Genomic DNA, 27,051 nt, shown 5'->3' with positions numbered 1-27,051 from the left:
CCTTTATCGCTAACTTTCACAACGAACAATCAAGTGAAAAAATAGACATAGGAGCATAACCAAAAATGTGTATTCTAGTATTTCTTTATTTTGGGGGAAGTGTATAGATAGCCACTTTGGGGACCTCTTTTTAAGGCATAACTAAAATTTATACTAAATATTTTAAAGTCTAGTGGATTCAAAAGTAACTTCTCCTTCTAAAGTTTCAAAACTTCACATTTATTTCATTTCAGTATTTAAAAAACTTCAATTTAATAGTAGAAAAAGACACACATTTCAATGCGTGGTACTTAATTCATAATTATTTTGATATACTAGTTTGACTGCCAGTATTTATACATACTGAATTTCATTATTTAAACTAAAAGTTATACATAAAAATTACTTAAATATTTAAAGTAAAAATACATGTTCGGCGGACAAATTTTTTATTTTTAATTTTTTTTTTGTAAGTAAAGTACATGTCTGAACACAATACTAACTTTTAAAATTCTTTTCTATTTTAATTTCAAATTTTCTAAAAAAGTGTTTGAAGTTGAAATTGAAATACTCCTCAAATTAGATGACACATTTTACTTTTCAGTCTGTTCCAAAATAAATAATATATTTTTAAATTTGAAAATAATTTAATTTTAATTTTTTTATTTTATTCATTTTACCTTTAATGAGAAACTTTTATAACCAAACAAATGTCATGACCTTACAAGACTTTTACCCTTTAAGTTTTTAAGATTATAAATTTTAAAAGTATTTTCTTTTAAAACTTCGTATCGAGTCAAACTAGATCATCTAAATTGAAACGGAGAAAGTATACACGATAAACAGTGTGTGCTAGTAGTTTGTTCAAACATGTATTTTAATAATTAAAAAATTCGTTAATGACCTTTACTCTACTGACTCTGTTGCATGCCGATTTATAAAAAAAATGATTCAAATGAATAATGAGTGACCGTCTGACCGACTCCAATCCCCACTCATAGACAGATCGATCTGTTTATATACTTAAAACAATATATTATACTTCGTTTAGTAGATGCTTTAGTTATACTAGTTGTAAAAATGTTTGTGAAAGCTTATCTCCCTCTCTTGATCCTACTGATCATCTCCGGCGCCGTTTACGGCCGCTTCATCTCCGACGGTGTTCACGGTCGTGATTCAGATGTTCTCCGGCTGGACCGAATTTCGGCCGCGGAGGAGAGTGCTTGCGAACAGAGTTATGGATTTCTGCCTTGCACTAAAACTGCTCTGGGAAATGTCTTCCTCATTATTGTATACGGTTACCTCATGTTCCTTGCCGCCACGTATCTCTCTTCTGGTAGTGAATTTTTGCTGGAGATTTTAGGGCCAGGTCTTATTGGTGGACTCTTCCTTCCTGTGCTTGGTGCTCTTCCTGATGCTATGCTCATTCTCGGTATGATTATTATCGGTTTTTAAAATTTACTTTGTTTTGGTACTCAATTTATCAGCTTAACCTGATAGTGTAAAAAATGTAAGTGTAATGATCATATAAACAATCGTAAGTGTAATTGGATCACTTATTAGGTGATTACACATGTGTTAAAATTCACGTAAAAGAATACTTTTCACTGTCAGTCAGTGTATATAACTTCAATCCAAAGATCGTCAAGTGTGATTTCCCAGATTCAAATTATCTAACTTTGATCAATTTAAGATGGTTTTTTACCTTTGATATAAAGAGAATTGCAACATATTTTATTACTTTCAATAGTATCCGAACTTCTATAATTTAATTTTGAATAGATGAGTTAAGTGTATCTACCTGCGAAAGACAGTCACGTTGACTATTGATAATTACGAAGTGTCTAACACGAAGATAGAAGCAGTAATATGTATATGTTTTTTTTTCCTCCTATTATTTTTTTATCTTTTGAGCTTCAAGGACAATTACCAGGGAAAATTAGAATGTTAAATTTTGCATCCAAGTAGCACTTTGCAGCTATGTAATAACTAATAAGTACTTCGTTTTTAGCATAATAATCCTATACACTAAAGTTATTTAACGCTTAACTTCCTAGACCAGCTTTTTGACTGCTAACTGATGGAGAGAAATATTGGCATGCTAGTCAATGTCTCATTTTCCACCTTAGAACCTCACAATCAAGAAGATAGTTTTAACGCCTTTTATCTACCAGAGATCAAGCCTTGATCAATGGTTAAGCTAGTCCTTTGGGACAATCTTTTTTCTTCAGGATGTTGTACAACTTTGTAATGCAGGAATCAGGATCTTGAATTCCTTGGGGAGGCCTTTTGTCAAAATTTGAGTCAACGGGTCTTAACACTTGCCTCATACTCATCAATGGATTCATAAGACATTCCCAATTTATGCTCATTTATTTTTCTGTGGTAGCACCGCTCTTATCCAATGCCTCAAAGTTTTTAAGATGTAATATGCCAACTAAAACTAAGGGATGAGCGGATTGATGCAAATCTTACCTGATTAAAAAATAGTGCCTAAGAGTTGTTTTTCAGCAAGTAATTTTCACTGTCCCCTCAATTAAAACCATTTGTTACACGCCATAATGAGCTTTGCAAATTTCTTATTACCTCATTGTTTTAGTATCGGGGATATCTGGAAGTACTGCAGCTGCACAGAGCCAGGTCTCTGTAGGAATGGGCTTGCTAGCTGGGTCAACTGTGATGCTTATTACTGTTATTTGGGGAACCTGTTGCATTGTTGGCAAGTGCGACATACAAAATTCTGCTGCCATAGACTTGAAAGACACTAAAGGATTCAGCTTGACGGGTTTGCCTCTTGACTCTTAGATATGTGTACAGGAACATGTACTAAGTTCCTCCTTTTGTCTTTCCTGAAATATATTGCTTATGAGGCCTTTATTCTATTCTCCCCCCCCCCCCCCCCCCCGTATAGAATTGAAGTATTAAACATTGGTAAAGGATGAATGTAAGGAATTCTTTTAAAGGATAAGTTTTGGACTCTCTAAGGCAAAACAAAGAAATAGATTCCTTGTAGAAATGCTTATCTCCAATAGTTAAAGTAAGTAAATGAGCTTTCCTTATTTTAAAAAAGTAAGAACATGAGCTTTTAAAAAAAAGGTAAAGTAAATACTAAGAATATGAGCTGTATGGAGAAAGTTTGCTGGTTACACGTATACAGTATGGGATCTTTCACGAAACTTGCCAACCATCTGATTACCAAAATTACAGGGACTAAATATATGTATTCAGCTCGTGGAAATATTCCTGCAATTATATGGCAGTAACTATATACTTGTGCAAGTGATATTCCTACTAATATATGGCAGATTTTGTGTATCAAGATGCTTCTACTCAATGAGTAAGTGTCAATGTAGGTTCTGGTGTTAGTACTGACGTCTGGACAAGCCATGCTGCAACAATAATGGCCGTGTCTGTCGCTCCTTTTCTTGTTGTCCAATTGCCACAGCTCCTCCATTCAACTTCAGGAAGACATTTAGCTGTCTTGATTGCTCTTATCATATCACTTACACTCCTTGTTTCTTATTGTCTTTATCAGGTACTATGACATTGGCCATGTGTTTTTTTCTTCTGTTCACTGTGGTTAACCTCATTTTCTCTTAAGATGCAATGAGATCATCTGCAGAGATCCGCCTTGACAGCACTTTTTGGAGACAAATATAGTTTTTACAGTTTTGAACTGAATTTGTTCAAATAGGCAATAGCAAACCCTATGATTGGCCGTGCTTTAAGTAGTTTTCATCCCTACATGGCCTCGAAAATGGACTGTCCACATAACAACCCGAGTTCAAGTTGAACCTGTATCAAAGGGCAACATGATGCCTCCTCTACACCTCTTCCTCTTCCAAAAAGAACAAGCAAAATAAAGATAAATCTGTTATCATCCTGTGTGCTAGGCTGATAAATAGTTTCATTTTTTTACGCTAGGAATCATGAGGCTTATTTCTTCTCTTCTTCTTATGAAGCAAAGTCGTCCTGAACTTCTCTTCAACTTTTAATGCAGGTCTTTCAGCCTTGGATACAGAGAAGACGACTTGCTTATGTAAAACATAAGCATGTTATATCAGGAGTTTTGAAACATTTAAGAATGCGTGCATTGGGGAGGCTTTGCACTGACCAGGGAGCACCAAATATAGAAGTTTTGGAAAAGTATGTTTGAAATGCTTTCTGCACTGTTTTTATCGTTTTTAGAATGCTGATCAATGTGATGAAGGATCGCATGACAGGCTATTCAAGGCAATTGATGAAAGTGAAGATGGATATCTTTCTCGCTCTGAATTAAAAGCTCTTGTAGTAGGAATCCGTCTTGAGGAGATAAACCTAAATGAGAATGATGCTGTAGAAAAGCTGATGAAAGACTTTGATACTTCTCATGATCAACGAATTGAAAAGTCTGAGTTCATTGCCGGAGTTGCAAAATGGCTTAATGAGGCCAGGGGTTCCAAGGCTCCTTCTATTGAAGCTGGTCCTGATACAATGAAGTACCTCGCTGATATGCATGAGGTTTGTTGAGTGTTGATGAATTTTTCTGACTATCGCCGTGAAGATAGTGATAATATGTAGATGTGCTTGCAGGAAGCAAGAAGAGAACACCATTTCTTAGGGGATCAAAATGACGAAAGTGTTGAGGCTGTTGAGAATCCCAGATCAATTGCTATTAAGGCTGTTCTATTGCTGTTGCTGGGTACTGTCATTGCTGCTGTGTTTGCTGATCCCCTCGTGGATGCTGTTAATAATTTCTCCAGTGCCACAGGCATTCCTTCTTTCTTCATCTCATTCATTGTGCTGCCATTTGCAACCAACTCCAGTGAGGCAGTGTCAGCTATTATCTTTGCTAGCCGGAAAAAGTTGAGATCTGCATCATTAACATTTTCGGAGGTTTGTTTTCCTGATGCAGCTTCTCCGCTTTATTAGTAGAAATTGTGGTTTCGCTACCCATTACTTGCATCAGTGAGCCTGAAAGATAATTAATGAACATTAAGGTGTCGTTTAGTTGCAAAGATAAGGGAAAATAATCCCGAGATAAAATGTAGGATTATTTTTATCCACCTTTGATTGAATTTTATATTCCGGTATAAGCAATCTGGGATTATTTATACCACAATTGTGGTATTATTTTTATACCACACTCAATGTGGGATAACAATCAAGGGATAACCGGGATAAAATAGCAAAATGACACATTTGCCCCTCTCCAAAGCTCTTCTCCTAAGTCTTTTAAGAAAGCCAAGGTTAAAATTTAAAATAAAAATTTATCCAAATTTATCTATTGTAAAACCAAATACATGTTTTAAAGTTAGATTCCTCGTATCCCCTTTTTAGTCCAATGAACCAAACAAGTGTTTGGTACTAAGGAAAAACAAGTCAACTACACGACAATCCCAAGCTAGTTCTAATTGGCTATATGAATCCTCAATATCCATTTCGCTTTATTTTAACCTCTTTCATTTGAATAATCTATAATTTTGATTCTCTAACACTAGAAATTTCTGTACTTTTTACTGACTTACAAATCTCAAACAGAATTAGAAATTCCTAGCAAAAAGTCAGTTGACGGAGACCTCAAGTAGAGATTGAGGTTCTGTTCATTTAGGCATTGGTGCATGACAATCAATTTGTCGTCCCTCATGGGAACAGTAATGGATTTGGTAAAAGATTATTTATAACAAGATTTTGTTTCTCTTAAAGACCTGCTTTAGTGTCAGCGTAAGGCTACTCATAGGAAAGCTTCTCTACTTTTTTCTTGAAATGTAAGGCGCAACGTGTAGTTTGTTTATCTGTATTAGATGTTGCACGATTATATTTTTTCAACTCTCGATTGTTCTATAATGAGCATTTGAGCAGTTTGATCGCTTGTGTCACTGATACAATTACCTAGGTTTGATAACATCTGTGATGGTACCTTGCAGTTGTATGGAGCAGTGACTATGAACAATCTCCTTTGTCTATCAGTCTTTCTGGCTCTTGTATATGCCAGAGGATTGACATGGGACTTCTCATCTGAAGTGCTGGTTATTCTAATTGTTTGCGTTGTCATGGGCGTCTTTGCGAGCGTTCGTAGCACCTTTCCCCTTTGGACTTCTTTGGTAGCGTTTCTGCTCTATCCCTTATCTCTTGTACTTGTATATGTTCTTGACGACAAATTCGGATGGTCTTAGATTCTTATGGTTGAATTCGTATATTTTGAGCTATGCCGCACTTAAGTTGGTCTTGGTGTCCTAGAACTTCATTAACTTAAGAGCTGAGGTGATGTGGTAGTAACTTATAATTTCGAACTGCTGTTTAGTGGTAACAGGTTTTCATTTTTCCCTGTAATAAATCGTCTCTTAAATGTTAAGGTGTCTGCTTTTGCAATTCAGTTTCTCTCTTGTTGATGAAGTTTTGCTGTTTGCACACTTAAAATTTCCCTTTTCTGCTCTTACTCGTGGCTTTTATAGTAATGAGGTTAAGAAATAGCTTTTTGCTCTTTAAAAATATTTCCTGAAATTTTGTGGCTTCTTCCTGGTTAAATCTTTCTCCTTGCGTCCCCCCCAAAGAAAAGGACAGAAATGAGAGAGCCAAGCATTTTTGTCAAAGCTGTTTCTGTTTTAAAACATGGCAGAACAAGTAGCTTTTTAGCTTAAGTCGTACCTTAAATGATTCAAAGATGTTACTATGATACGTTTTCTCCCTTTGACTTAATGATTTATAATAGGATGGACAAAATATTTTTGTCTCAACTTTGCCATTTAATCAAAGGTTATATTTGTCAGTAACTACCATTTGAATCCCCATTAGATTATTATTCATCTGCGATGAAACCCAGGAGACTGACCTTGACCCTTGCTCGATATATATAAGGAGATATAAGACACCAATTTAATCAGATTTGCACTAAAAAAGGGAACGATATTAGAAACCAAGGACTTGTCTAAAACTGAAGCATCTAATAGAGGTTCTGAGCTTCTTTTTCATTTTACTTTCATGAAATTAATCTGGCACAGAATGCGACCCCATTTTGCAAAATATGTGAGTAAATATATGTATCCAACATATAATAGACCGCCACTGTTTGAAAATAATATAAAGTAAATACTAAATGGAGACAGAAAGTAAAACTTTAGTTAGTTCTTGTACTAAAACTTACAAGCCGGCTGAGTAGTGACACTTAGCTGACATGATCGTGTAAAATTCTGCATACGCCATTGATCGTGTAAAATTCTGCATACGTTCATTGATCTAATCCTAGGGATAAAACCAGTTTTTCAAGACCCAGCTAGTGCAAGATATGTTATTGAACTGTTGTTTTGAACAAGTATTGTTCCGGAATCCTACACATTTCACTTGCCTTGTGTGACTTGACATAAGTAAAACTTAATAGCTAAATGAATCAGCACGCCATGCATAACATACTAACAGCTTACAGAAGTTGAGACATACAAATCAATGGTACCAGAAAGATCAAGTCCAATGCGTCCCACTTGAAAAATCCCTTCAAAATCTCACTTTTCATCGTCATACACCGAGAGGCTAATCCCCACCTCTCCTATATGACTTTGCATATTATCATGCGTATGCGGCCAAGATCTTGGCATATTTATTTCATGCTCAAGCTTGTATATGCAGTTTAACTACAAATTAACCCAACAAACGGTGAAGACATTCATCAGAAAGAATGTTATTCTACCGCACAGTGGAATAGAAGCCCTGGCTTAGCGGAATAAGAATTTTACGGTTTGAGGTAAGTAACAGTTTTAAATATGGTCCTGAGGGTATGGATAAATTTACCAAATTTCTATAGCTTCAGATTGAGATCAACAGTTTCTGCTACTTCAGCGTGGCAGTTGCTTTTGTTTGTTCCTTCTTGGCCGAGTTGTACCTTTGCAGATGGGAAGAATCCGAAGATGGGTTGTTGAACTGATCTGTTTAAACCTGAACATGTCTTAAGCTCTTCAGCAACTCCCTGTGGATTTAACAAATGCAGAAGATCCTTAGACCAAAATTAAGATACCAATAAGTACAGGTATCAGAACATACATAGTTAGACCTCTTGTCGCTGACCTGACAGTTTGTGGATTCCAATGTAGGTGTCTCTTGACTCTGATATGGTGAAGCAGTTGAAGGAGGAGCCAACGTGAAAAAATCTTCATTAAGAGCTCTATTTTGTCTGAAGACATTCCTTGGTTTGGACTCGGATATAGATCGTGATCCTGAAGGAACTTCTCTGGAGAAAAGTACCAAAAAAGACTCTTAGTAGGTATTTGAAACACCAAGATTATGCAACGTTCACAGGAGATATCAAACCTTTTAAGTCGATTGCCTGATTCTAAACTGGCTGTGCACTCATTGCTGCAGGAAGCTGATTCAGGCGATCTGGATGCAAGGCTAACATAGCCCGGAGGAAACTTGCAGTGAAATGCGGGGACTGGTGGATACTCTGGAGAGAAGGGATATGGCCTTTTCATGCCAACCATCTACATTACATCATTAATAATCAAAGATGTGGCCATCAATCAAAATACTTAAGTAAACCATTTAGAAATTTAGTGTTGGATATTTAGTTGTGAGCTCCACTTTGTCCCACCTGAAGTAATGGTTGGAGGACATGTTAGCTCACCAATCTATGTTTATGGACATATCGTTCACGACATAAGTTTTTATCTAGCAAGAAAATCTTCTCAAACTGAAGAAAATAAAATACCATACTCAACCTCTCCAACATCCCCTTCGCAATCAGTAATTCAGTAATTGTAGCATATGTCTCTTGGTGTTTGAATCATTATTCTTGGATAGCTTGTTTAAATGCAAGCACATAAAACTTTTTTTGAGCAATAAAGGGACAAAATTTGATCCATACTAAGTGTAACACTGGGCTGAGTGAGCATATCTTCTACAATAACAACAACAAATCTAGTGTAATCCCACAAGTAGGGTCTGGGGAGAGTAATGTGTATGCAGACCTTACCCCTACCTTATGAAGATAGAGAGGTTGTTTGCGGTAGACCCTCAGCTAGTGCGCATATCTTCTGACAGTGCGCATATCTTTTGACATGGTTATTACAGCATTTTATTGTTCTGGCTTTTGAGGCCAGAATGTCATGTCTATTTACTTTAGCAACAAAGTGAATGTCATGTCTATTTACTTTAGCAACCAACATACACAATAAAAGAATTACCTTCACTTCTTCAGGCCACAGAGGTAAATAATTACAGCATAATAATTTTGGTTTGAAGGGGGCTCCATCTGATAATTTAATACAGATGATGACGACGATGAAATCCCTGATGAGATATTCACCTGCAGTTTCCACAGTAATTCTAATCAGCATTTCAAATACATCAAACAAAAGTTTTAGACGCGCTAAGGCAATGACGATCTATATATACATCAAAGCAAATGATCAATAAGCTAGCTTACCATTGATGAAGAACAAGAAGGTTGCTGATATTGTTGTGACCTTTGCAGCACACTTGGTAGAGGCAAAATGGGGTTATGCAAATCATTAGGCAAATTTACATTTGGCCCGAAAACAACACTGTTGTGATTTCCCTGTTGGCTTTCTCTTTCAGGACTATACTCATCACTCCATAATTTAGGGGAATTATCATTCCCTGGACTCAAAACAGATGACCAACTTAACTCACATCCACTCCTTTTCAATGGTTTTGATGATTGTAAAGTCTTAGGACGAAAACCATCGATAACAGGAGCAGATGGATTTGGTCTAACGACACAATTTTTCGAAGATCGTAGATCCATTTTTGATGGTGGTGGTAAAGGGATTGAAGAAGGGTTGATTGTAGGCCTAAAAGTAGAACATTCAACTGCTAAGCATTTGGACATAGTATTGGTTGAATGCACTGAATTTGGTGTCAAAATTGAATCTTTTTTATGTTCTTCTTCTAACATCCTCTCAAGTTGAGCAACACCAAGTCCTCTTTGTGGGACTTTTTTTTGCTTCAACTTTTTTGAGGCTCTACTAGTAGCACCACCACTACACCACCACCCCCACCACCACCCCCACTGCTATTACTATACCTATGAGTATGTTCCTCTATAGCCATTATAGTCCTATGCATCATATATCAAGAAAACTATATATTATATAATACTCAAGTAAAACCTAAAGGGCAAATATTTATAGACTATGTAACCATGTTACTCTTTAAGATACAGATAATCTAAGGGTTTTGAAAGAACCCCAGATGGAAAAAATTCAAGAAAATCAGAAAGAAGCCAAATTTAAAGGGAAAAAAACCCAATTCCCCATTTGTACGTTACATGAAATCTTGTGTGTCATCAAGTCAAGATCTGCAACTTAAATAACACCCATAATTCAGCAAAGATTGCAACTTTTTGAATATATATAGAATTTATTTACATAAAACGTACAAAGATTTAGTGTTAAAGCTATAAAGAGCAGGTTTAAAGGGGAAAAGGGGAGTATCTGAAAAGTTTGAATTTTTCTCTTAACCAGTTGTTTAAAGTTGTCTGAGAGACAGATCAGATCATTATAAAGGGAACCAACATTTTCAAAAAATTTAAAAGTTTAAATTGCAAATCTAAAGCATCCTATAAAAATGCTATTTCTCACATTCACTCCATCAAATTTATCGCCAAAACTTTCGGTCCACTCCTCATTTTTCCCTTCCTAGACCGACTCTCAAGTACTCCTCTTTCTCCTTCCCTCTTACCCCTCTGCTCTCTCTCTCTCTCTCTCCCCCCTTTTATTACCAAGAAATTGAATTATGATCTTTATTGTACGTTCCGATATAAAAAGTGTACTGTATAATGCCGCGCTCTAACTAGGCAAGCATTATATATTAACCTTTTATTACCGAGAGAGACATTGAATTATTATGATCTTTAATTAGACGTTCCCAAATAGAAAGAGGGTTCATTTGGTTGATTATATAGGATAATTAATTCTAACATAAATTTTTGTTTAAAATAATAGGAGTATAGTGTTTGGTTGGTCGCATAAGATAAAATAATTATTGCATAACTAAATGTTAAATACATATTATTAGCAATATAATGATTAAACTATTTAAATAAAAAAAATGCTCTCTAAAGTGAGTAATTCATGTATTACAATTAATTATTATATAATAATTCTTTCATTATTAATCAATACATGAATAATTTTGATACTATAATCCTTGCATAACTGTTATGTGATTCAAACAACCCTAAAGTATTACTTATATAAATTGGAAGGACTAATTTCTTTATGGGTTTAAGTTATTATATACATTACTATTAGCATAATTTAAGATGTCATAGAATATCAGTTATTTTATTTTCCAAATTGTATTTAGTGTCTCAAGTATCACAAGCATGAAGTCTTGATTATTTTTTATGATATTGGTACGGGGCTAGCTTGTACACGTTAACTATTGAAATAGTACCTCATATCTTGCACCAACACCAGTACAAGTATTAGGTAATTTTGTCCCCAACTCTTAGATAGATAAATAAAATTTATCTAGTATTTTATTTTCATCCGCTTGAATTTAAACCTAAGAACTCATATTTTCAAAAAATTAATTGACAATAGGAAATCTTATTCATTGCATAGTATATTGAAAATGATTGATGAACCAAATTACTTTTCAAAATTCGTTTACTAACGTGCGTTGTCAAAATCAAATGAATAAATATATAAATATGTATCATTTGTTACACACATTTTATCAGTTAATCATAATTAATCAATGTGTACTATCACTTCAATTTGTAATTGCTAAATTTGTTCATCTCGTACAAAATAATCTAATATCAATATGTTGTGAAGCAAATATAATTGGAGCCGGTACATACTTAAACCAATCTATTTAATCTTAGCAAATAAAAAATAAATTAAAAATACACGTTATTTAATCATTGTTAAGTGATGAATATGTATATTAAAAAGACACATCTTATATATATATATATATATATATATATATATATATATATATATATATATATATATATATATATATATATATATATATATATATATATATATAAATTCGAATTTAAATTAAAAATAAAATTTATCTTTTTCTATCATGTTATCATACTTAATTCGGTTAATGATCATATGCAATCATGTTAGGAACTTTTGTTATCTTTTCTAATTATTTAAATACTACTTCGCCTCTAGCAAAAACAAAAATAGTCCAAATAACACAAATTTTTTACCTGGCTAGTGTCCGCGCATCCGTGCGGGTGCTAATACTAGTATATAAAAAGACACATGCTTTGTTTTTATTGATTTAACGTAAATATAAAAAAAATTCTACATAGAAGCTTCAATATAAAATCTTAACAAGATCTGGTCAAAATAATCAATATAGTTGGGAAGATTCTTGTTCTGTTGTCCATATTACAAGATTTTCCCGTTACAAAATTTGTCCATATTATCTGTAATTTAAGATTTTGCGCTCCTCTTAAGTAAGTTTTTACTCTTAATCATAAGAGTATTTAAATAAGATACCTTTTACCTCTCTCTTAAATGTCATACTTAATTAACATTCTACTAGCTAGAGCAATAGTGCTAGTTTGAAAAAAGAGTAGTATTCCGTTCGTCCCAAACACATTTTGTTTCTCGAGAGTTAATTTGACTAATTTTTTAAGTTAAATTGAATTAGATTAACTCAATACTTTAAAATTAAAATTTAGATATTCAAAACTATACGAAAAGTACTACAAATTATAATTTTTTTCATAAGTCAATCAAACATAACAACAACAAAACCCAGTATAATTTCACAAGTGAAGTTTGGAGAGGGTGTTAAGTATGTAGCCTACCCCTACCTTGTGCACGTAGAAAGATTGTTTCCTATATATCCTCTGCTCAAAATAAACATGCAAAATTATAACAGTGTAGAAAAGAAATGCAGTAATGTAAAAGTTGAAAATATAGTAATAATAACAAGATAATAGAAAAACCAAAATACAAGCAATACGATAAGAATATATATTTTAAATTATTATTCAAAGTACACAAAATTTAATTTTCAGAAGCGAAATATGACAATAATTTGGGAATGGGAGGAGTGATTTTTTTTTAATTTAAATTATTTAAGATGTCCAATATATTAAAACAGAGACGACAGCTATTTAGTGGAAGCAGAAACATAACATTGTGATGAATGATTTCCTTGTGTTATGAATATATTATATAATGGATGTTCATTTAGTACTCTGTTGTAAATAAGCTTCCTAAAGAAGTTTATCCATATGAGACTCCGCCATAAATATATTTATCTATTTAGTACTCTATTGGAAATAAGCCTCCTGAAGAAGCTTATCCTTTCGGTACTCCGTTATGGATAAATATTACCCATGATAGAAGATTATCTATATCTGGCACAACAGTTTAGAGCAGCAGCTTACAAGCAGCTTACAAGTAGCTTACACAGCAGCTTGCAGTAGCAGCTTACACAGTAACTTGCAGTAGCAACTTCCTTTCTTCTATAAATAGAGGAGAATTCAGTTCATTATGTACATAAGTTTGAAGTTTGAATAATATATCAGTTTCTCTCTATACTTGTCTTTACTTTACAGTCTTTATTTTATAAAACGTTATCAGCACGAGACTTTGCCATCTCGAGAAAATACTTTGAAAGTATCAAAGGTACGAACTTTCTTTTTCTAAATAATGTCAAATCTTTCTAAACTTGAGTTTGTAGCCCTGGATATATCGGGCAAAAGCTACATGTCTTGGGTGCTTGATGCCGAAATTCATCTTGATGCGATGGGTCTGGCAGACACCATCAAAGATAAAAATCAGGCATCAAATCAAGACCGTGCCAAAGCAATGATATTCCTACGCCATCACCTTGATGAGGGCCTGAAAATGGAATATCTTACTGTTAAAGATCCAGTCATACTGTGGAGTAATTTGAAAGATAGATATGACCACCTGAAGATGGTCGTTCTTCCACAGGCACGTTATGATTGGACTCATCTAAGGCTACAAGATTTTAAATCTATCAGTGAGTATAATTCTGCTATGTTTAGAATTATTTCCCAATTGAAACTATGTGGTGATAATATTACTGATCATGATATGTTGGAGAAAAATTTCACCACTTTTCATGCCTCGAATATGCTCCTGCAGCAGCAATATCGAGAGATAGGATTCAAAAAGTATTCTGAACTTATCTCACATCTTCTTGTAGCCGAGCAACATAATGGGCTATTAATAAAAAACCATGAAAGCCGACCTACTGGTTCTTGTCCATTCCCTGAAGTGAATGAGACGAACTTCCACCAAGCTAAACGTGAAAGAGGACGTGGCCCCAGTCGTGGTCATGGCCGTGGTTGGGGAGGAAACTCTAATCGTGGTAATAATAATGCACCAAAGAACTCTCCTCATTACTAGCAGTGGAAAAGGAAGGAACAAAAGCATGAAGCGGTGCAAGCAGCAAAGCCAGAAAATGCATGCTATAGATGTGGAGGAAAAGGGCACCGGTCACGTACATGCCGTACGCCAAAGCACCTGGTTGAGCTATATCAAGCTTCCCTGAAGAAGACAGAGAAAAATGCTGAAGCAAATTTTATTTCTGAAGATAATTTAGACTTCATGCATTTGGATGTAGCTAATTACTTTGCACTCCCAGAAGGAGAAACAAGTCATGTGATCGGTAGTGAATCTGTAGAGATGTAAATATTTTAATTTTTGTTGTTTGTAGTAGATAGTATGGTTATGTAATTGTTGTACATAAATAAAAGTTATGCTTTGATAATAATGTTTACTATCATATTTATTTTGTTTATGTCATTTTGAAGAATATGGATAATCCTCAAATTATGTTTGGATCAAAGACCAATCATGAAGATATTTGTGTAATTGATAGTGGAACAACTCATGCCATATTCAAAGATCAGAAATACTTTTCTTATTTGCATAAGGAAAAAGCAAATGTTTCTACAATTTCTGGTAATATAAGTTTGATTGAAGGCTCCAGAAGAGCTATTGTATTTCTGTCTAAAGGAACAAAACTTATTATAGACAATGCATTATTCTCCTCCAAGTCCCGAAGAAACTTGTTGAGTTTTATAGATATCCGCCGAAATGGGTATCATATTGAGGCAATAGATGAAATGAACGTGGAATATCTTTGTATTACAAAGAATATTTCTGGTCAGAAATGCATTGTAGAAATGTTACCAACTTTATCTTCTGGCTTATACTATTCAAAGATTAGTACAGTTGAAGTACACTCTATCGTAAACCAGAAGTTTACTGATTCAAATATTTTTGTGCTTTGGCATGGCCGTTTGGGCCATCCTGGATCAATAATGATGAGACGAATTACTGAAAATTCGAGTGGGCATCCATTAAAGAACCTGAAGATTCTTACAAATAATGAATTTTCTTGTGATGCTTGTTATCAAGGAAAAATGATCACTAGACCATCACCGATGAAGGTCGGCATTGAGTCCCCTACCTTTTTAGAACGTATACATGGGGATACATGTGGACCTATTCACACACTAAGTGGGTTGTTTAGATATTTTATGGTCCTAATAGATGCATCTTCAAGATGGTCTCATGTGTGCCTATTATCATCTCGCAACCTGGCGTTTGCAAAGTTATTAGCCTAAATAATACGATTAAGGGCACAATTCCCAGATTATCCTATAAAGGCTATTCGCCTTGATAATGCTGGAGAATTCTCATCTCAAGCTTTTGATGATTACTGTCTATCAGTTGGGATAAAAGTTGAACATCCGGTAGCTTATGTTCATACTCAAAATGGCCTTGCAAAGTCATTTATTAAACGACTGCAATTGATAGCAAGACCACTACTTATGAAAACAAAATTGCCCACTACTGTTTGGGGCCATGCTATCTTGCACGCAGCATCACTTATCCATCTCAGACCAACATATTATAATAAATATTCTCCGTCACAATTAGTTTTTGGTCACGAACCAAATATTGCCCATCTACGAATTTTTGGATGTGCTGTATATGTGCCAGTAGCACCACCACAGCGCAGTAAGATGGGCCCCCAAAGAAGGTTAGGAATATATATTGGGTTTGAATCACCCTCTATTGTTCGCTATCTTGAACCATTGACGAGAGATTTATTTACTGCTCGATTTGCAGATTGTCGATTTGATGAAATATATTTCCCACAATTAAGGGGAGAGAAAAAGAAAATCAAAAGAAAAATTATGTAGAAAGTTTCATCATTATCTCACTTTTATCCACGTACCCCTATATGTAATCAGGAGGTCCAGAAAATCATCCATTTATAGAATATAGCAAATCAAATGCCAGACGCATTTACTGATTTGAAAAGGATAACTATCCCTGCAGAGAATGTGCCTATCCGAATTGATGTCCCAATAGGACCATCTATTAGCATGAGAGCTAATGAACCTAAAGCACGCCTGAAGCGTGGTAGGCCTATGGGTTCTAAGGATCGAAATCCTAGAAAAAGAAAATTGACAAATGATCAAAATGATATTATGAAGGGATCTCCTGAAGAGACCCAAGATCTGATTAGTTATGAGATTCCTGAAGAAATCAATAAACCCGAGACTCAAGTGAGCGAAGAACTTTTAATAAGTTCTACTGGTAATGGGATTAATTTAAATCGATCTGAAATAGTGGTGGATAATATTTTTGCATATAATGTTGCACTTAATATTATGCAAGATAGTGAGAATTTTGAACCCCGATCTGTCGAAGAATGTCAACAAAGATCTGATTGGCCAAAATGGCAAGGGGCAATTCAATCAGAATTGAACGCACTTGCTAAAAGAGAGGTCTTTGGACCAGTAGTCCAAACACTTATTGGTATAAAACCAGTTAGTCATAAATGGATTTTTGTGTGAAAAAGGAATGAGCAAAATGAAGTTGAAAGATACAAGGCTCGCCTTGTCGCACAAGGATTCTCACAACGACCTAGAGTTGATTATGAAGAAACATATTCACTCGTTATGGATGCCATAACATTTCGATATCTCATCAGTTTAGCCTTACGTGAAAGGCTTGAAATACATATGATGGATGTGGTTACAACTTATCTGTACGGGTTACTTGATAATGAGATTTACATGAAAATCCCTGAAGGATTTAAAATGCCTGAAGCATATTCAAAATCTCGGAAAATGTACTCAATTAGATTACAAAGATCTTTGTACGGTTTAAAACAATCTGAGCGCATGTGGTATAATCGCCTCAGTGAATATTTGTTGAAAGAGGGTTACATAAATGATGTTATTTGTTCATGTATTTTTATAAAGAAAATGGCATTAGAATTTGTTATACTTGCTGTTTATGTTGATGACATAAATCTTGTTGGAACTCCAGAAGAGCTCCAGAAGGCAATTGAATATCTTAAGAAAGAATTTGAGATGAAAGATCTTGGAAAGACAATACTTTGTCTTGGACTGCAAATTGAATATTTAGCAAATGGGATCTTTATGCATCAATCGGCCAATACAGAAAGGGTCTTAAAACGCTTTTACATGGACAAAGCACACCCATTGAGTACACCAATGGTTGTTCGATCACTTGAAGTGAATAAGGACCCGTTCCGACCTCCAGAAGAGGATGAGGAACTCCTGGGTCCTGAAACACCCTATCTCCGTGCAATTGGTGCATTTATGTATCTTGCTAATGCTACAAGGCCTGACATAGCATTTTCTGTTAATTTACTAGTAAGATATAGCTCTTCTCCTACACGGAGACATTGGAACGGGGTTAAGCATATATTGCGATATTTAAAGGGAACTCTTGATATGGGTTTGTTTTATGCTAATAAAGATAGTGCAGATCTTGTTGGTTATGCAGATGCAGGTTATTTATCTGATCCCCATAAAGCTAGATCTCAGACCGGGTACGTGTTTACATGTAGAGGTACTATCATATCATGGCGCTCCACAAAATAATCTATTGTTGCTACTTCTTCAAATCATGCTGAAATAATAGCCATTCATGAAGCAAGTAGGGAATGCGTATGGTTGAGATCAATAATTCATTTTATTCGAGAAAAATATGATTTGGAATGTGAGAAAAGACCCACAATTTTATACGAAGACAATGTTGCATGCATAGCCCAATTGAAGGGAGGATTTATAAAAGGAGAAAGAACGAAGCACATTTCACCAAAATTATTCTACACACACGATCTTCAGAAAAATTGTGACATTGATGTGCAACAAATCCGTTCAAGTGACAATCCGGCAGATTTATTCACCAAATCTTTACCAACTTCAACTTTTGAGAAGATGGTATACAAGATTAGAATGCAGAGACTTAAATATTTGAAACAAGGTATTCATCAGGGGGAGTAAAATATGCGATGTACTCTTTTTTCCTTATTAAGGTTTTTTCCCACAGGGTTTTTCTTATAAGGTTTTTAATGAGGCAGCTAGCAATGCGTATTACTAAATATTTGTACTCTTTTTCCTTCACTAGGATTTTTTCTCACGGGGTTTTTCCTAGTAAGGTTTTAACGAGGCACATTATCTTCTAATGAACATCCAAGGGGGAGTGTTATGAATATATTATATTATGGATGTTCATTTAGTACTCCGTTGTAAATAAGCTTCCTGAAGAAGTTTATCCATATGAGACTCCGCCATAAATATATTTATCTATTTAGTACTCTATTGGAAATAAGCCTCCTGAAGAAGCTTATCCTTTCGGTACTCCATTATGGATAAATATTACCCATGATAGAAGATTATCTATATCTGGCACAACAGTTTAGAGCAACACCTTACAAGCAGCTTACATAGCAGCTTGCAGCAGCAACTTACAAGCAGCTTACACAGCAGCTTACAAGTAGCTTACACAGCAGCTTGCAGTAGCAGCTTACACATCAGCTTCCTTTCTTCTATAAATAGAGGAGAATTCAGTTCATTATGTACATAAGTTTGAAGTTTGAATAATATATCAGTTCCTCTCTATACTTGTCTTTACTTTACAGTCTTTATTATATAACAAGTTATAAGCACGAGACTCTGCCATCTCGAGCAAATACTTTGAAAGTATCAGAGTGCTCATCTATGATGTAATTTCCAAGCTATACCATGTTATAGAAATGTAATATATATACTTATTAATTAACTTGGTGCAACATAACGTAATGTATAGTAATGATGCTAATATTAATAAGTACAAATTTGCGAACAAATATATGTGAAATGTCCATAATGAGACAATTTAATGGTCAAGAGATCACAATTTGATTAACAAATTCGAATTCAATAACAAAGAATTATTAGAGATTAATACCAGTTTTGACTAAAAGAATGAAAGAATGAAGGGATATTTTGTGCGTGAACAGCCATTTAATTATATCCTTTTTTCAGGCACATGAAATGGATTGAGGCTATATTTGTCCAGGCAATTCATTAAAGCCCAACCCAAGTTGTTTAGCAAATTTGAGCAAAGATTACAGTGGAGAAACTTTCCTTTTATGGAAACGAGACATTCTCTTTTGGACCCTTTCAAAACCCAAAACAACTACTTTGGGCTGCCTTTTCCTCATTTACATAAATAACTACAAAGTAACAAAAAGACTTGGATTCAAGTGAGCCAGAAGGGTATGATAAAGAGAGAAAATAAAACAAAGTTAGAAATCTCTTCATATTTCGGGTCCGAACTCTAAGAACAGAGCTCTCCTTGGGCTTCGGTGACCGTAAATAATCGACTCTAAATTAGGTGAAAATAGCACGGGCTAGCCAGTTTTCGGGATGATAATTAAAAAATAGCCAGCATTTGCAAAGTTATTGAAAAATAGCCACTATTTTACTGAAACACGAAAAGTTCCAGCATAATATACAGGATTATGGAGCTCCTGCGTATAAACTTCCAACATATTATGTTGGAACTCCAGCACACAGAAAGTTTCAGTATAATATGCTGGATTATGGAGTTCCTGCATATAAACTTACAACATATTATGTTGGAAATCCAGCACATTATGGTGGAAGCTCATATGTAAAAAATTCGAATTTCATCATATTATGTTGGAATACTTCCGGATTTTAATGGGTGTTTTTGTTCAGATTTTATCTTTACACGCAAAAGTGACTAAATTTTAAATACTTTTAAAACTGTAATTATTTTTCAATTACCAGTTATAAATATAATTATTTTTTTATTTTTTCTCCTAAATTAGTCGAGCAAATTGAGAGGTGAAGGGTGACTGATCCAATAGAGTCATCAAGATCTTTATTTTCATATGCCAATGGATTTTGCCTTTCAAAATTGGCCCACCTTAGCATCAACAAACTATCAGTGAGTAATAGGAAACAAAACAAAAAAGTGTGTGTGGAAGAGGGGCCTAATACAGGCAGAAAGCCACATTCAATGGACCCCACTTTTAATGACACCATCTGTTTTGGTATTTATTTATGGTGTCAAGATTTTGTTAGATATGCAAGATATACAAGGCAACAAGTATACCAATATTGGATCTATGTACAAGATTCTCTTTAATTACTAGCTACACAATATTCTCATATTCTAAGTTTTTAATTGGTGACACCCTTCAATCCTTTACTCACAGCTGCTCCACCAATAATAGCAATCTTTGAAGTATGCATAAGCTGATCCGCATACCATAATTAAGCATCGATACGAGACTCTTAAGTCGACAATTCTAGACCTGAGGGTTCAAACGTAGTAGCAAACAAAGTCAGGGCAAGCGTTTACCCCAACCTCTATGGATCGAGATATTATACCCAAATATTTTGAACAAGTAAATATCTTTTTTATTAACAATGAAAAAAAGGCATTTAACTTTCATTTCTTGGTGTTTGGACTGAAAATATCTCTCAAAAAGAGTTTATAAAGGCCAAAATTGTGTTGTCGACGTGACAACTAATAATTTCATAAAAAAGAAAAAAACATAATTAGATTTCTCCAAGAAAAAATTACATAACACGTCAAACATAAACATTGTATTCGTGGCCAAAAGCAAAACTCGTATCTATCATAAAGCATAGTATAATTGGGCCAAAAGCACAATTCATCCCTATCATAAAGCACAGTAATATCATAGTATATTATTGAGGAATTTTCATAAAGCACTAAAGTTTAAAGCTTAATAACTATAGTTTGCTTAGTTAATATTCGTAGCTACTGTTCAATTGTTACCAGCTTGTATTCAAATACTCAACGAATACAACTTGTGTTAACTGTACAACCTGTATCAACCGTAACTAACGCGAAATACATGAGTGTATACAAATGATACAATTTGTATCGTAACCAAGGCGAAATACAAAAAAAATAAAATGCTCTTGTTGAGAGTCAAACTCAAGACCTCCAATAACTAAGTAGGCGCTCTAACCAACTGAACTACGAAAGCTTGCTGCTCTCTTATTTCAGTTCAAAATAATTAATTTTTTGCTTTATGTATTTACTATAAAATTCAAATATAGCTACGAATGGTAAATTTACTTAACGTATAGCTATTAATGATAGATACAATGTATATATTTGACGTATAAATTTTTTATGTTGTTTTCTTTATGGAAACGATAGATTTTAGAACATATATCAAATGAGATGGGATATAAGAGCTAGAATGATTTTTGGTTCAGCCTTTATTACTATATCTATCTTAAAAGCTATCAGAAAAAATGATTTCACTATTTCGAATCGATTTCCTCTTTTCCAATCACTTGATGGAACTGATATTCTCCCAATACTTCTTTGGAACATCAATTTGAGAAACTTCAGAAGAGGAACTATTGTAAGGCTAATAAAATATTTATGCTCCAAATATGAACACATTGGTTAAATATTACAACTATGTGGTTGTATAGGTCATAAATTTTTGCATTTCTTTTTCGTAGATCACAAAAAGGAAATCTTAACGACCAAGTACTTCCACATCAGAAACGAAGATCAAAGAATTGCCAGGTTGTCGAGGACATATATGAAGAGCACTACATCTTTAGTGGATACGAAATGAATTGAATAAATAAATGAGGTGGCCATTTTTGTTCATTAAGGGAAAAGTACGAACACAACGTCATCAAGTACAACAATCTTAAAGCACAAAAACATGAAAATACCAAAACAAAAAAATAAAAGAACCTTACTGATGTACAAATAAATGTTGTGACATTAAGATGCCAGCTCTTGGTCCCGTAGCTCAGTTGGTTAGAGCGTTGGTCTTATGAGCCGAAGGTCGCGGGTTCGAGCCCCGCCGGGACCAATTCTCAGAATTAATTTATTTTTGTCTTTCTTCATTTAGATTACGTACTTTAGTTCTTTTTGTTTCCCTTCCTTCTGGACAGAATTGAGTTAAAATTTAAATCTTATCTTTTGTCCAAAGATGCAATTTATTTAAAAGTTAATTCCACACCTATAGATCAATCAAATATTTTTATAGATACTCAAGTAAGGAAACCTTTAGCAAAAAAATTAATTGCATAGTCAAATATATCTTTATAGCTAACCAACATAAGAATTTGGAAGAAATAAACCAAGGTAAATTAATTGACAATTCAAGAAATTATAGGCAAAGACCTGTTCGTACAGTGATTCGGGATCGGGTTCTATATCGATGTGCAATCTATTTCTCAAATTGACTAATTTGTGACTTAATAGCCTTAGTGTAGCGCGTGTACCTCGCATTAATGAGAATAAACTTTTAAAAATAACATATATATTATTCAAAAGAGATGTTTGTATTATAATATAAAAATTAACAAAAAATTACAAGTCATAAAATGATAATTATGCTTATAATTTGATCCACTCTAAATGTTTTTCCTTCAATTTGTAGTTTCATTGTATAAACACGCCACGCGGGTAACATTTAATTGAAAGGTAAAACTATATTTTGTGTCTACCTGTCTTGCAAGTTCTAAAATCATATTCCTGTGTTTCATATTATCTGTCATCTTTTTCTTTTATACGTCTTTAAAAAATATTAATTAGGAAAGGGATTAGACTATTTTATCCTTATTTATGTCTTAAAATAAAATCTCTCTTCGTTAAATATTTATTCTACTCCTATTTATTATCTCCATCTTCAAGAACAATTATTACTAATGGTAAAAAAAAAATAAATAATAAATTTTATCTTAAACTTCTAAAATGACAAATAATTTAAAATAACCATTTTTAGTAACCACTAATAATAATATAAGACGGAAGGAGTATTACTTTTATTAACAAAAAAGACTCATAAACCTAAAAGGATATTCCACACCTAAAAATGTTATTTTCAATGCACATGTCCTACGTGCCTTGGAAGTGAAAACGTGGTTTTCTACATACTCCAAATCTCGTCATAATAGTCAACGAAAAAAGAACGTCCTAATTGCTCTATAAAAGTTCTAAATTCATGCCAATCTCTTACCTCTGCATAAATTATTAGTAATGCTTCCATACTTTTATTATAACCATGCTTTACGTGCAATTTCAATTATTAGGCATAAAAATTTGCGGAAATCTATTAATTACTCTTATTTCATTAAAACACACACGTTAATTTACTCTTTTTTTTACACTTAATATATATAATCTAAGTTGGTTTTAAAGCCCTAAATTTAGGACTTATTACCTTGTTCAAATAGTGAAAGATTTAATAATCAAAATTTAGTGAACAGGGTAGAGGTCGCAGGTGTGAAGAAATTCCCGCACCTGCGTTATCGCAGATATGACCACTGGAGCGCAGAAATAGATTTTGCTGGGGAAGGCTGGGACCACAGATGCGGTCGAGTTTCCGCAGAAGCAGAACCGCACCTGCGGATGAAGCATCGCAGAAGCGCTGGAGGGCCGCAGATGCGGTATGCGACCTGGCCTGGGTTCTCGCAGGTGCGAGATTGAAGCCGCAGAAGCGACCAGGAGACCGCAGATGCGAGGCAGCGCTGGGCAGACTTGGTTTAATACGGGATTTGGCCCATTTGCTTCCATTCTCTCTCGGTTTGGGCGATTTTTGGAGAGCTTCAAGCGAAGGTTTTCATCATCTATGTCAAGGTAAGTAATTCTCACATATTGTGAGTTAAATACATGGTTTATATGTGGATTTAAACATAAAAATTAGTGAAAATTTTGAGATTTTGAAGAATAACCTAGAAATTGGTATTTTTGAATTTTGATCACGAAATTGGATATGAAATTAGGAATAAATTATATATTTGAGTTCGTAATATTATGGGTAATGATTATCTTAAAACATTTTCGATATCCGGGCACGTGGGCCCGAAGGTTGACTTTTCGAGCGGAGTACAAAATTATTATAAATTGATTAATTATGGTTTTGCACATTTGTTTGACTAGTTTTGGAGATACGAACATCGGTTTGAGGTATTTGAGTGGCGTTGGAGCTGGTTATGGAACTTCAGAGCGAGGTAAGTTTCCTTTCTAACTTTGTGAGGGGGGAACTACCCCTAGGTGATGTATTTGATGTGTGCTACTTGTTGCGGGGGCTACGTATGCATGAGGTGACGAGAGTCCGTACGTAGCTAGATTCATGTCATGTTCGGGTAGACTTAGATTCCCTCCATGCTATAACTGTACTATTTGAGTTATCTCTTGCCTATTAAATTCCTTTATTTTACGTTGCGACTTGAGACTAGACTTGTGTAGAGTGATAGACTTGCTATTGTAGAGATTCGACGGGTTTCATGATTAGCCGTGGAATAATTGTACTCCTCTTACGAATTTCTCCCGCGTTATGCATTTTCATCGAAAGGTTTCCTTAAAATTTTATAACTCACACGTCTATTCGTGAGTAGGGTCAAGGACCCGTTAAATCTTCTTATTCTAATGGGATCGGGCCGTGCGCATCGGCAGTATAATAGATATATCTATGGTTCATGCCGTTCGACCCTCGGCAGTGCGCACATTATAAAGGGATCGGGCCGTTTGCCTCAGCAGGACTTGTATCACACTCTCATGGGAGCGGGCTATTCTCGGCAGTGCACATATTATGATGGGATCGGGCCGTACGCCTTGGCATTTCTATAAAATACTCTTATGAAATCGTGCGTAATAATTAACAAGAATCCAGTATATCTGTAAGTTCTCTGATTTGAACTGTGACGACCTATCTGGTGAGGTCCATTATATATATACTCCGATTGAGGAGGTAACTACTAGCTGAGAGCTTGAGTTATTGATGAGAGGAGAATTTATATTACGTATTTAGACTTGTCATTTCGTTTATTTACTCTAACTGACATCTGTTTACTTCCACTGTATTTGTCTTATTGGACCACTAGTAAGTGTCGATGTCAACCCCTTGTCACTACTTCTCTAGGGTTAGGCTAGATACTTACTAGGTACGTGTTGATTTACGTACTCATGCTACACTTGCTGTGCAGGAACATATATGTCTGGTGGTCTTTTAGGAGCAAAGGCGCGGCTATTGCGGGGACTTTACTGTGAGATGCATTCCATGTTACGATCCGCAGTCTGTAGAGTCTCCATTAGAGTTATTTATATTTTCTGTCTAATTTGTATTCCAAATAGATGTTGTATTTTATTATATTTCCTAGTTGATACTCGTGCACTTGTGACACCAGGTTTTGGGGCTTCCTACATATTGTTCATTATTGTAGTTCGTGTAAATATTATCACTTACCCGATAAATTCTATTTCATACTAGGTAATTAATGAAAATTATGATTTCAAAATACTAAAATGAGTAATTAAGTTGATCAATCATCGTTGGCTTGCCTGACGACGATGTTATGCGCCATCACGAAGTTTAGTGGATTTTGGGTCATGACAACTTATCTATATCAGTTTGATATACGTTATATATGAAAGTATCTTACATTCTCCCCTCACAAGTGGTTCAGGGTCAGGAACCAACTAATTCCATCATATTGTTTTGATTAACACCATAGCTCACAAAGGTGGGTCTTCAAAGTTGAGTAAGCAAGTTAGTTTTTCTAATATGAGGGAGAGACATGATAAACAATTGAGAAAAGGTTAAGTGGAATGAATTATCATTTGTACATCTAGATCCTCGAATAAGATAATATGAACTTGAAGTTCATAAAAAGATAATTCATCTGCAATATATTGCAAAGAATGCCACTCGCATTTGCTGACCCAAAGAAAGTAACTATATTCTCACTGCAAATGATCCTATTAGAATAAGTTCTAGAAGGACAAAGTCTATGGTACGCATGAGCAAATGGTCAAGATGATCATAATAAGGAGGCAAGTGATTAGAGATCACATGACATAACACTTCATAAAATTTCAATAGAGGTTCAGGTACCTGAAAATACTAATGAAGATATCTCTATGTTATGTCTTTAATAAAAAAGAAGAAGGTTGGAACCGATATAAAATATTTGTCAACTACTAATGATAATGCTAAATATATTTGAGGTTCTTAAGTCTAGAGAAACAATTTAAGTAGAATTGGTTTCATATGAAAGACAAGTAGTTTTGAACCTGTAGTTCAAACACTTGAAAATATAAAGTCAATGGTGTGTGCAATCACTTTTATCTATCTTATATGTCTAGCACGACATAAAAACTTGATTTGCATCTAAAGTCGCTACTAGAAAATGTCAAATTTTTGACCACCAAATCCGTCGAAAATCAGTCAAAAAGTTATTATTTCATATGGATTTTCAACGGATTTCAAGTGGTCGAAAAAATAATGGTCGTAAAATATTTGCAACGGTATCGGTCGCAAACTTCCGACCATTTTGGCCGCAATAGGAAAATGTGTAGTTGACCGGATAAAATTACGATTTGCGACCGTTTGGGTCGGTAATTTTGCGACCAAATCAGTCGCACAGTTAATAATATAAATTAATTACATAATTAATGTTTGACCGGTTTGGTCAGTAATTTAAATTGTTATTTATTATTTTATTTAAAAGTTCCGACCGAATTAGTAGGAAATTAAGAAATAATTAATTAAATATTCTGACCACTTTTGCCGCAAAACTAGGAATTTTCAGGTCCAGTTTCTGACTACTTTGGTTGGAAATAAGTCGCAAATTTGGTAAAATACAATAAAATTCTGCTGTATTTTAAGCCACACCCCCAGCCAAATCAAACAACCAATATACAACAACCAATAACACAAATTCTCTATCAATTGAACCAAAAACATCAAGTATCAAACTTGATT

The 27,051-nt window shown here is 34.5% G+C and overlaps 1 protein-coding gene, 1 non-coding gene and 1 pseudogene across 3 annotated transcripts; 2 read left to right on the top strand and 1 right to left on the bottom strand.

Annotated features, from left to right (window-relative positions):
* Positions 1-924: 924 nt before the first annotated feature.
* Positions 925-8,674, top strand: LOC107770717 (sodium/calcium exchanger NCL-like). Of its 2 annotated transcripts, none has more exons than XM_075242112.1 (9): positions 925-1,411; positions 2,579-2,764; positions 3,333-3,514; positions 3,980-4,125; positions 4,203-4,479; positions 4,552-4,854; positions 5,886-7,978; positions 8,043-8,208; positions 8,311-8,674. In XM_075242112.1, the coding sequence occupies exons 1-7, from the start codon at positions 1,060-1,062 to the stop codon at positions 6,132-6,134; spliced, it is 1,695 nt and encodes a 564-aa protein (XP_075098213.1). In that variant the 5' UTR covers positions 925-1,059; the 3' UTR covers positions 6,135-7,978; positions 8,043-8,208; positions 8,311-8,674. The 2 variants fall into 2 exon arrangements, with proteins under 2 accessions (XP_075098213.1, XP_016445532.1); XM_016590046.2 differs by having other exon boundaries at positions 8,043-8,212.
* On the bottom strand, positions 7,334-10,702 carry LOC107770718 (uncharacterized; annotated as a pseudogene).
* An 11,376-nt stretch (positions 10,703-22,078) lies between these two features.
* TRNAI-UAU (transfer RNA isoleucine (anticodon UAU)) lies at positions 22,079-22,152 on the top strand. The gene has a single exon. It is a non-coding gene; the product is annotated as a tRNA-Ile (tRNA).
* Positions 22,153-27,051: the final 4,899 nt, after the last annotated feature.

This window comes from Nicotiana tabacum, chromosome 21, assembly GCF_000715075.1.
Source record: "Nicotiana tabacum cultivar K326 chromosome 21, ASM71507v2, whole genome shotgun sequence".
In the NCBI taxonomy this organism is placed as follows: Eukaryota; Viridiplantae; Streptophyta; class Magnoliopsida; order Solanales; family Solanaceae; genus Nicotiana; species Nicotiana tabacum.
The sequence above is the reverse complement of the archived record's forward strand: the minus strand, read 5'-3'. Positions and strand labels throughout refer to the sequence as shown.

Coding starts and splice junctions, on each gene's coding strand:
- LOC107770717 (XM_075242112.1), top strand. CDS start 1,060: ATGTTTGTGAAAGCTTATCTCCCTCTCTTGATCCTACTGATCATCTCC. Junction 2,765..3,332: donor TAAAGGATTCAGCTTGACGG/GTTTGCCTCTTG, acceptor GTGTCAATGTAG/GTTCTGGTGTTAGTACTGAC. Junction 3,515..3,979: donor TTTCTTATTGTCTTTATCAG/GTACTATGACAT, acceptor CTTTTAATGCAG/GTCTTTCAGCCTTGGATACA.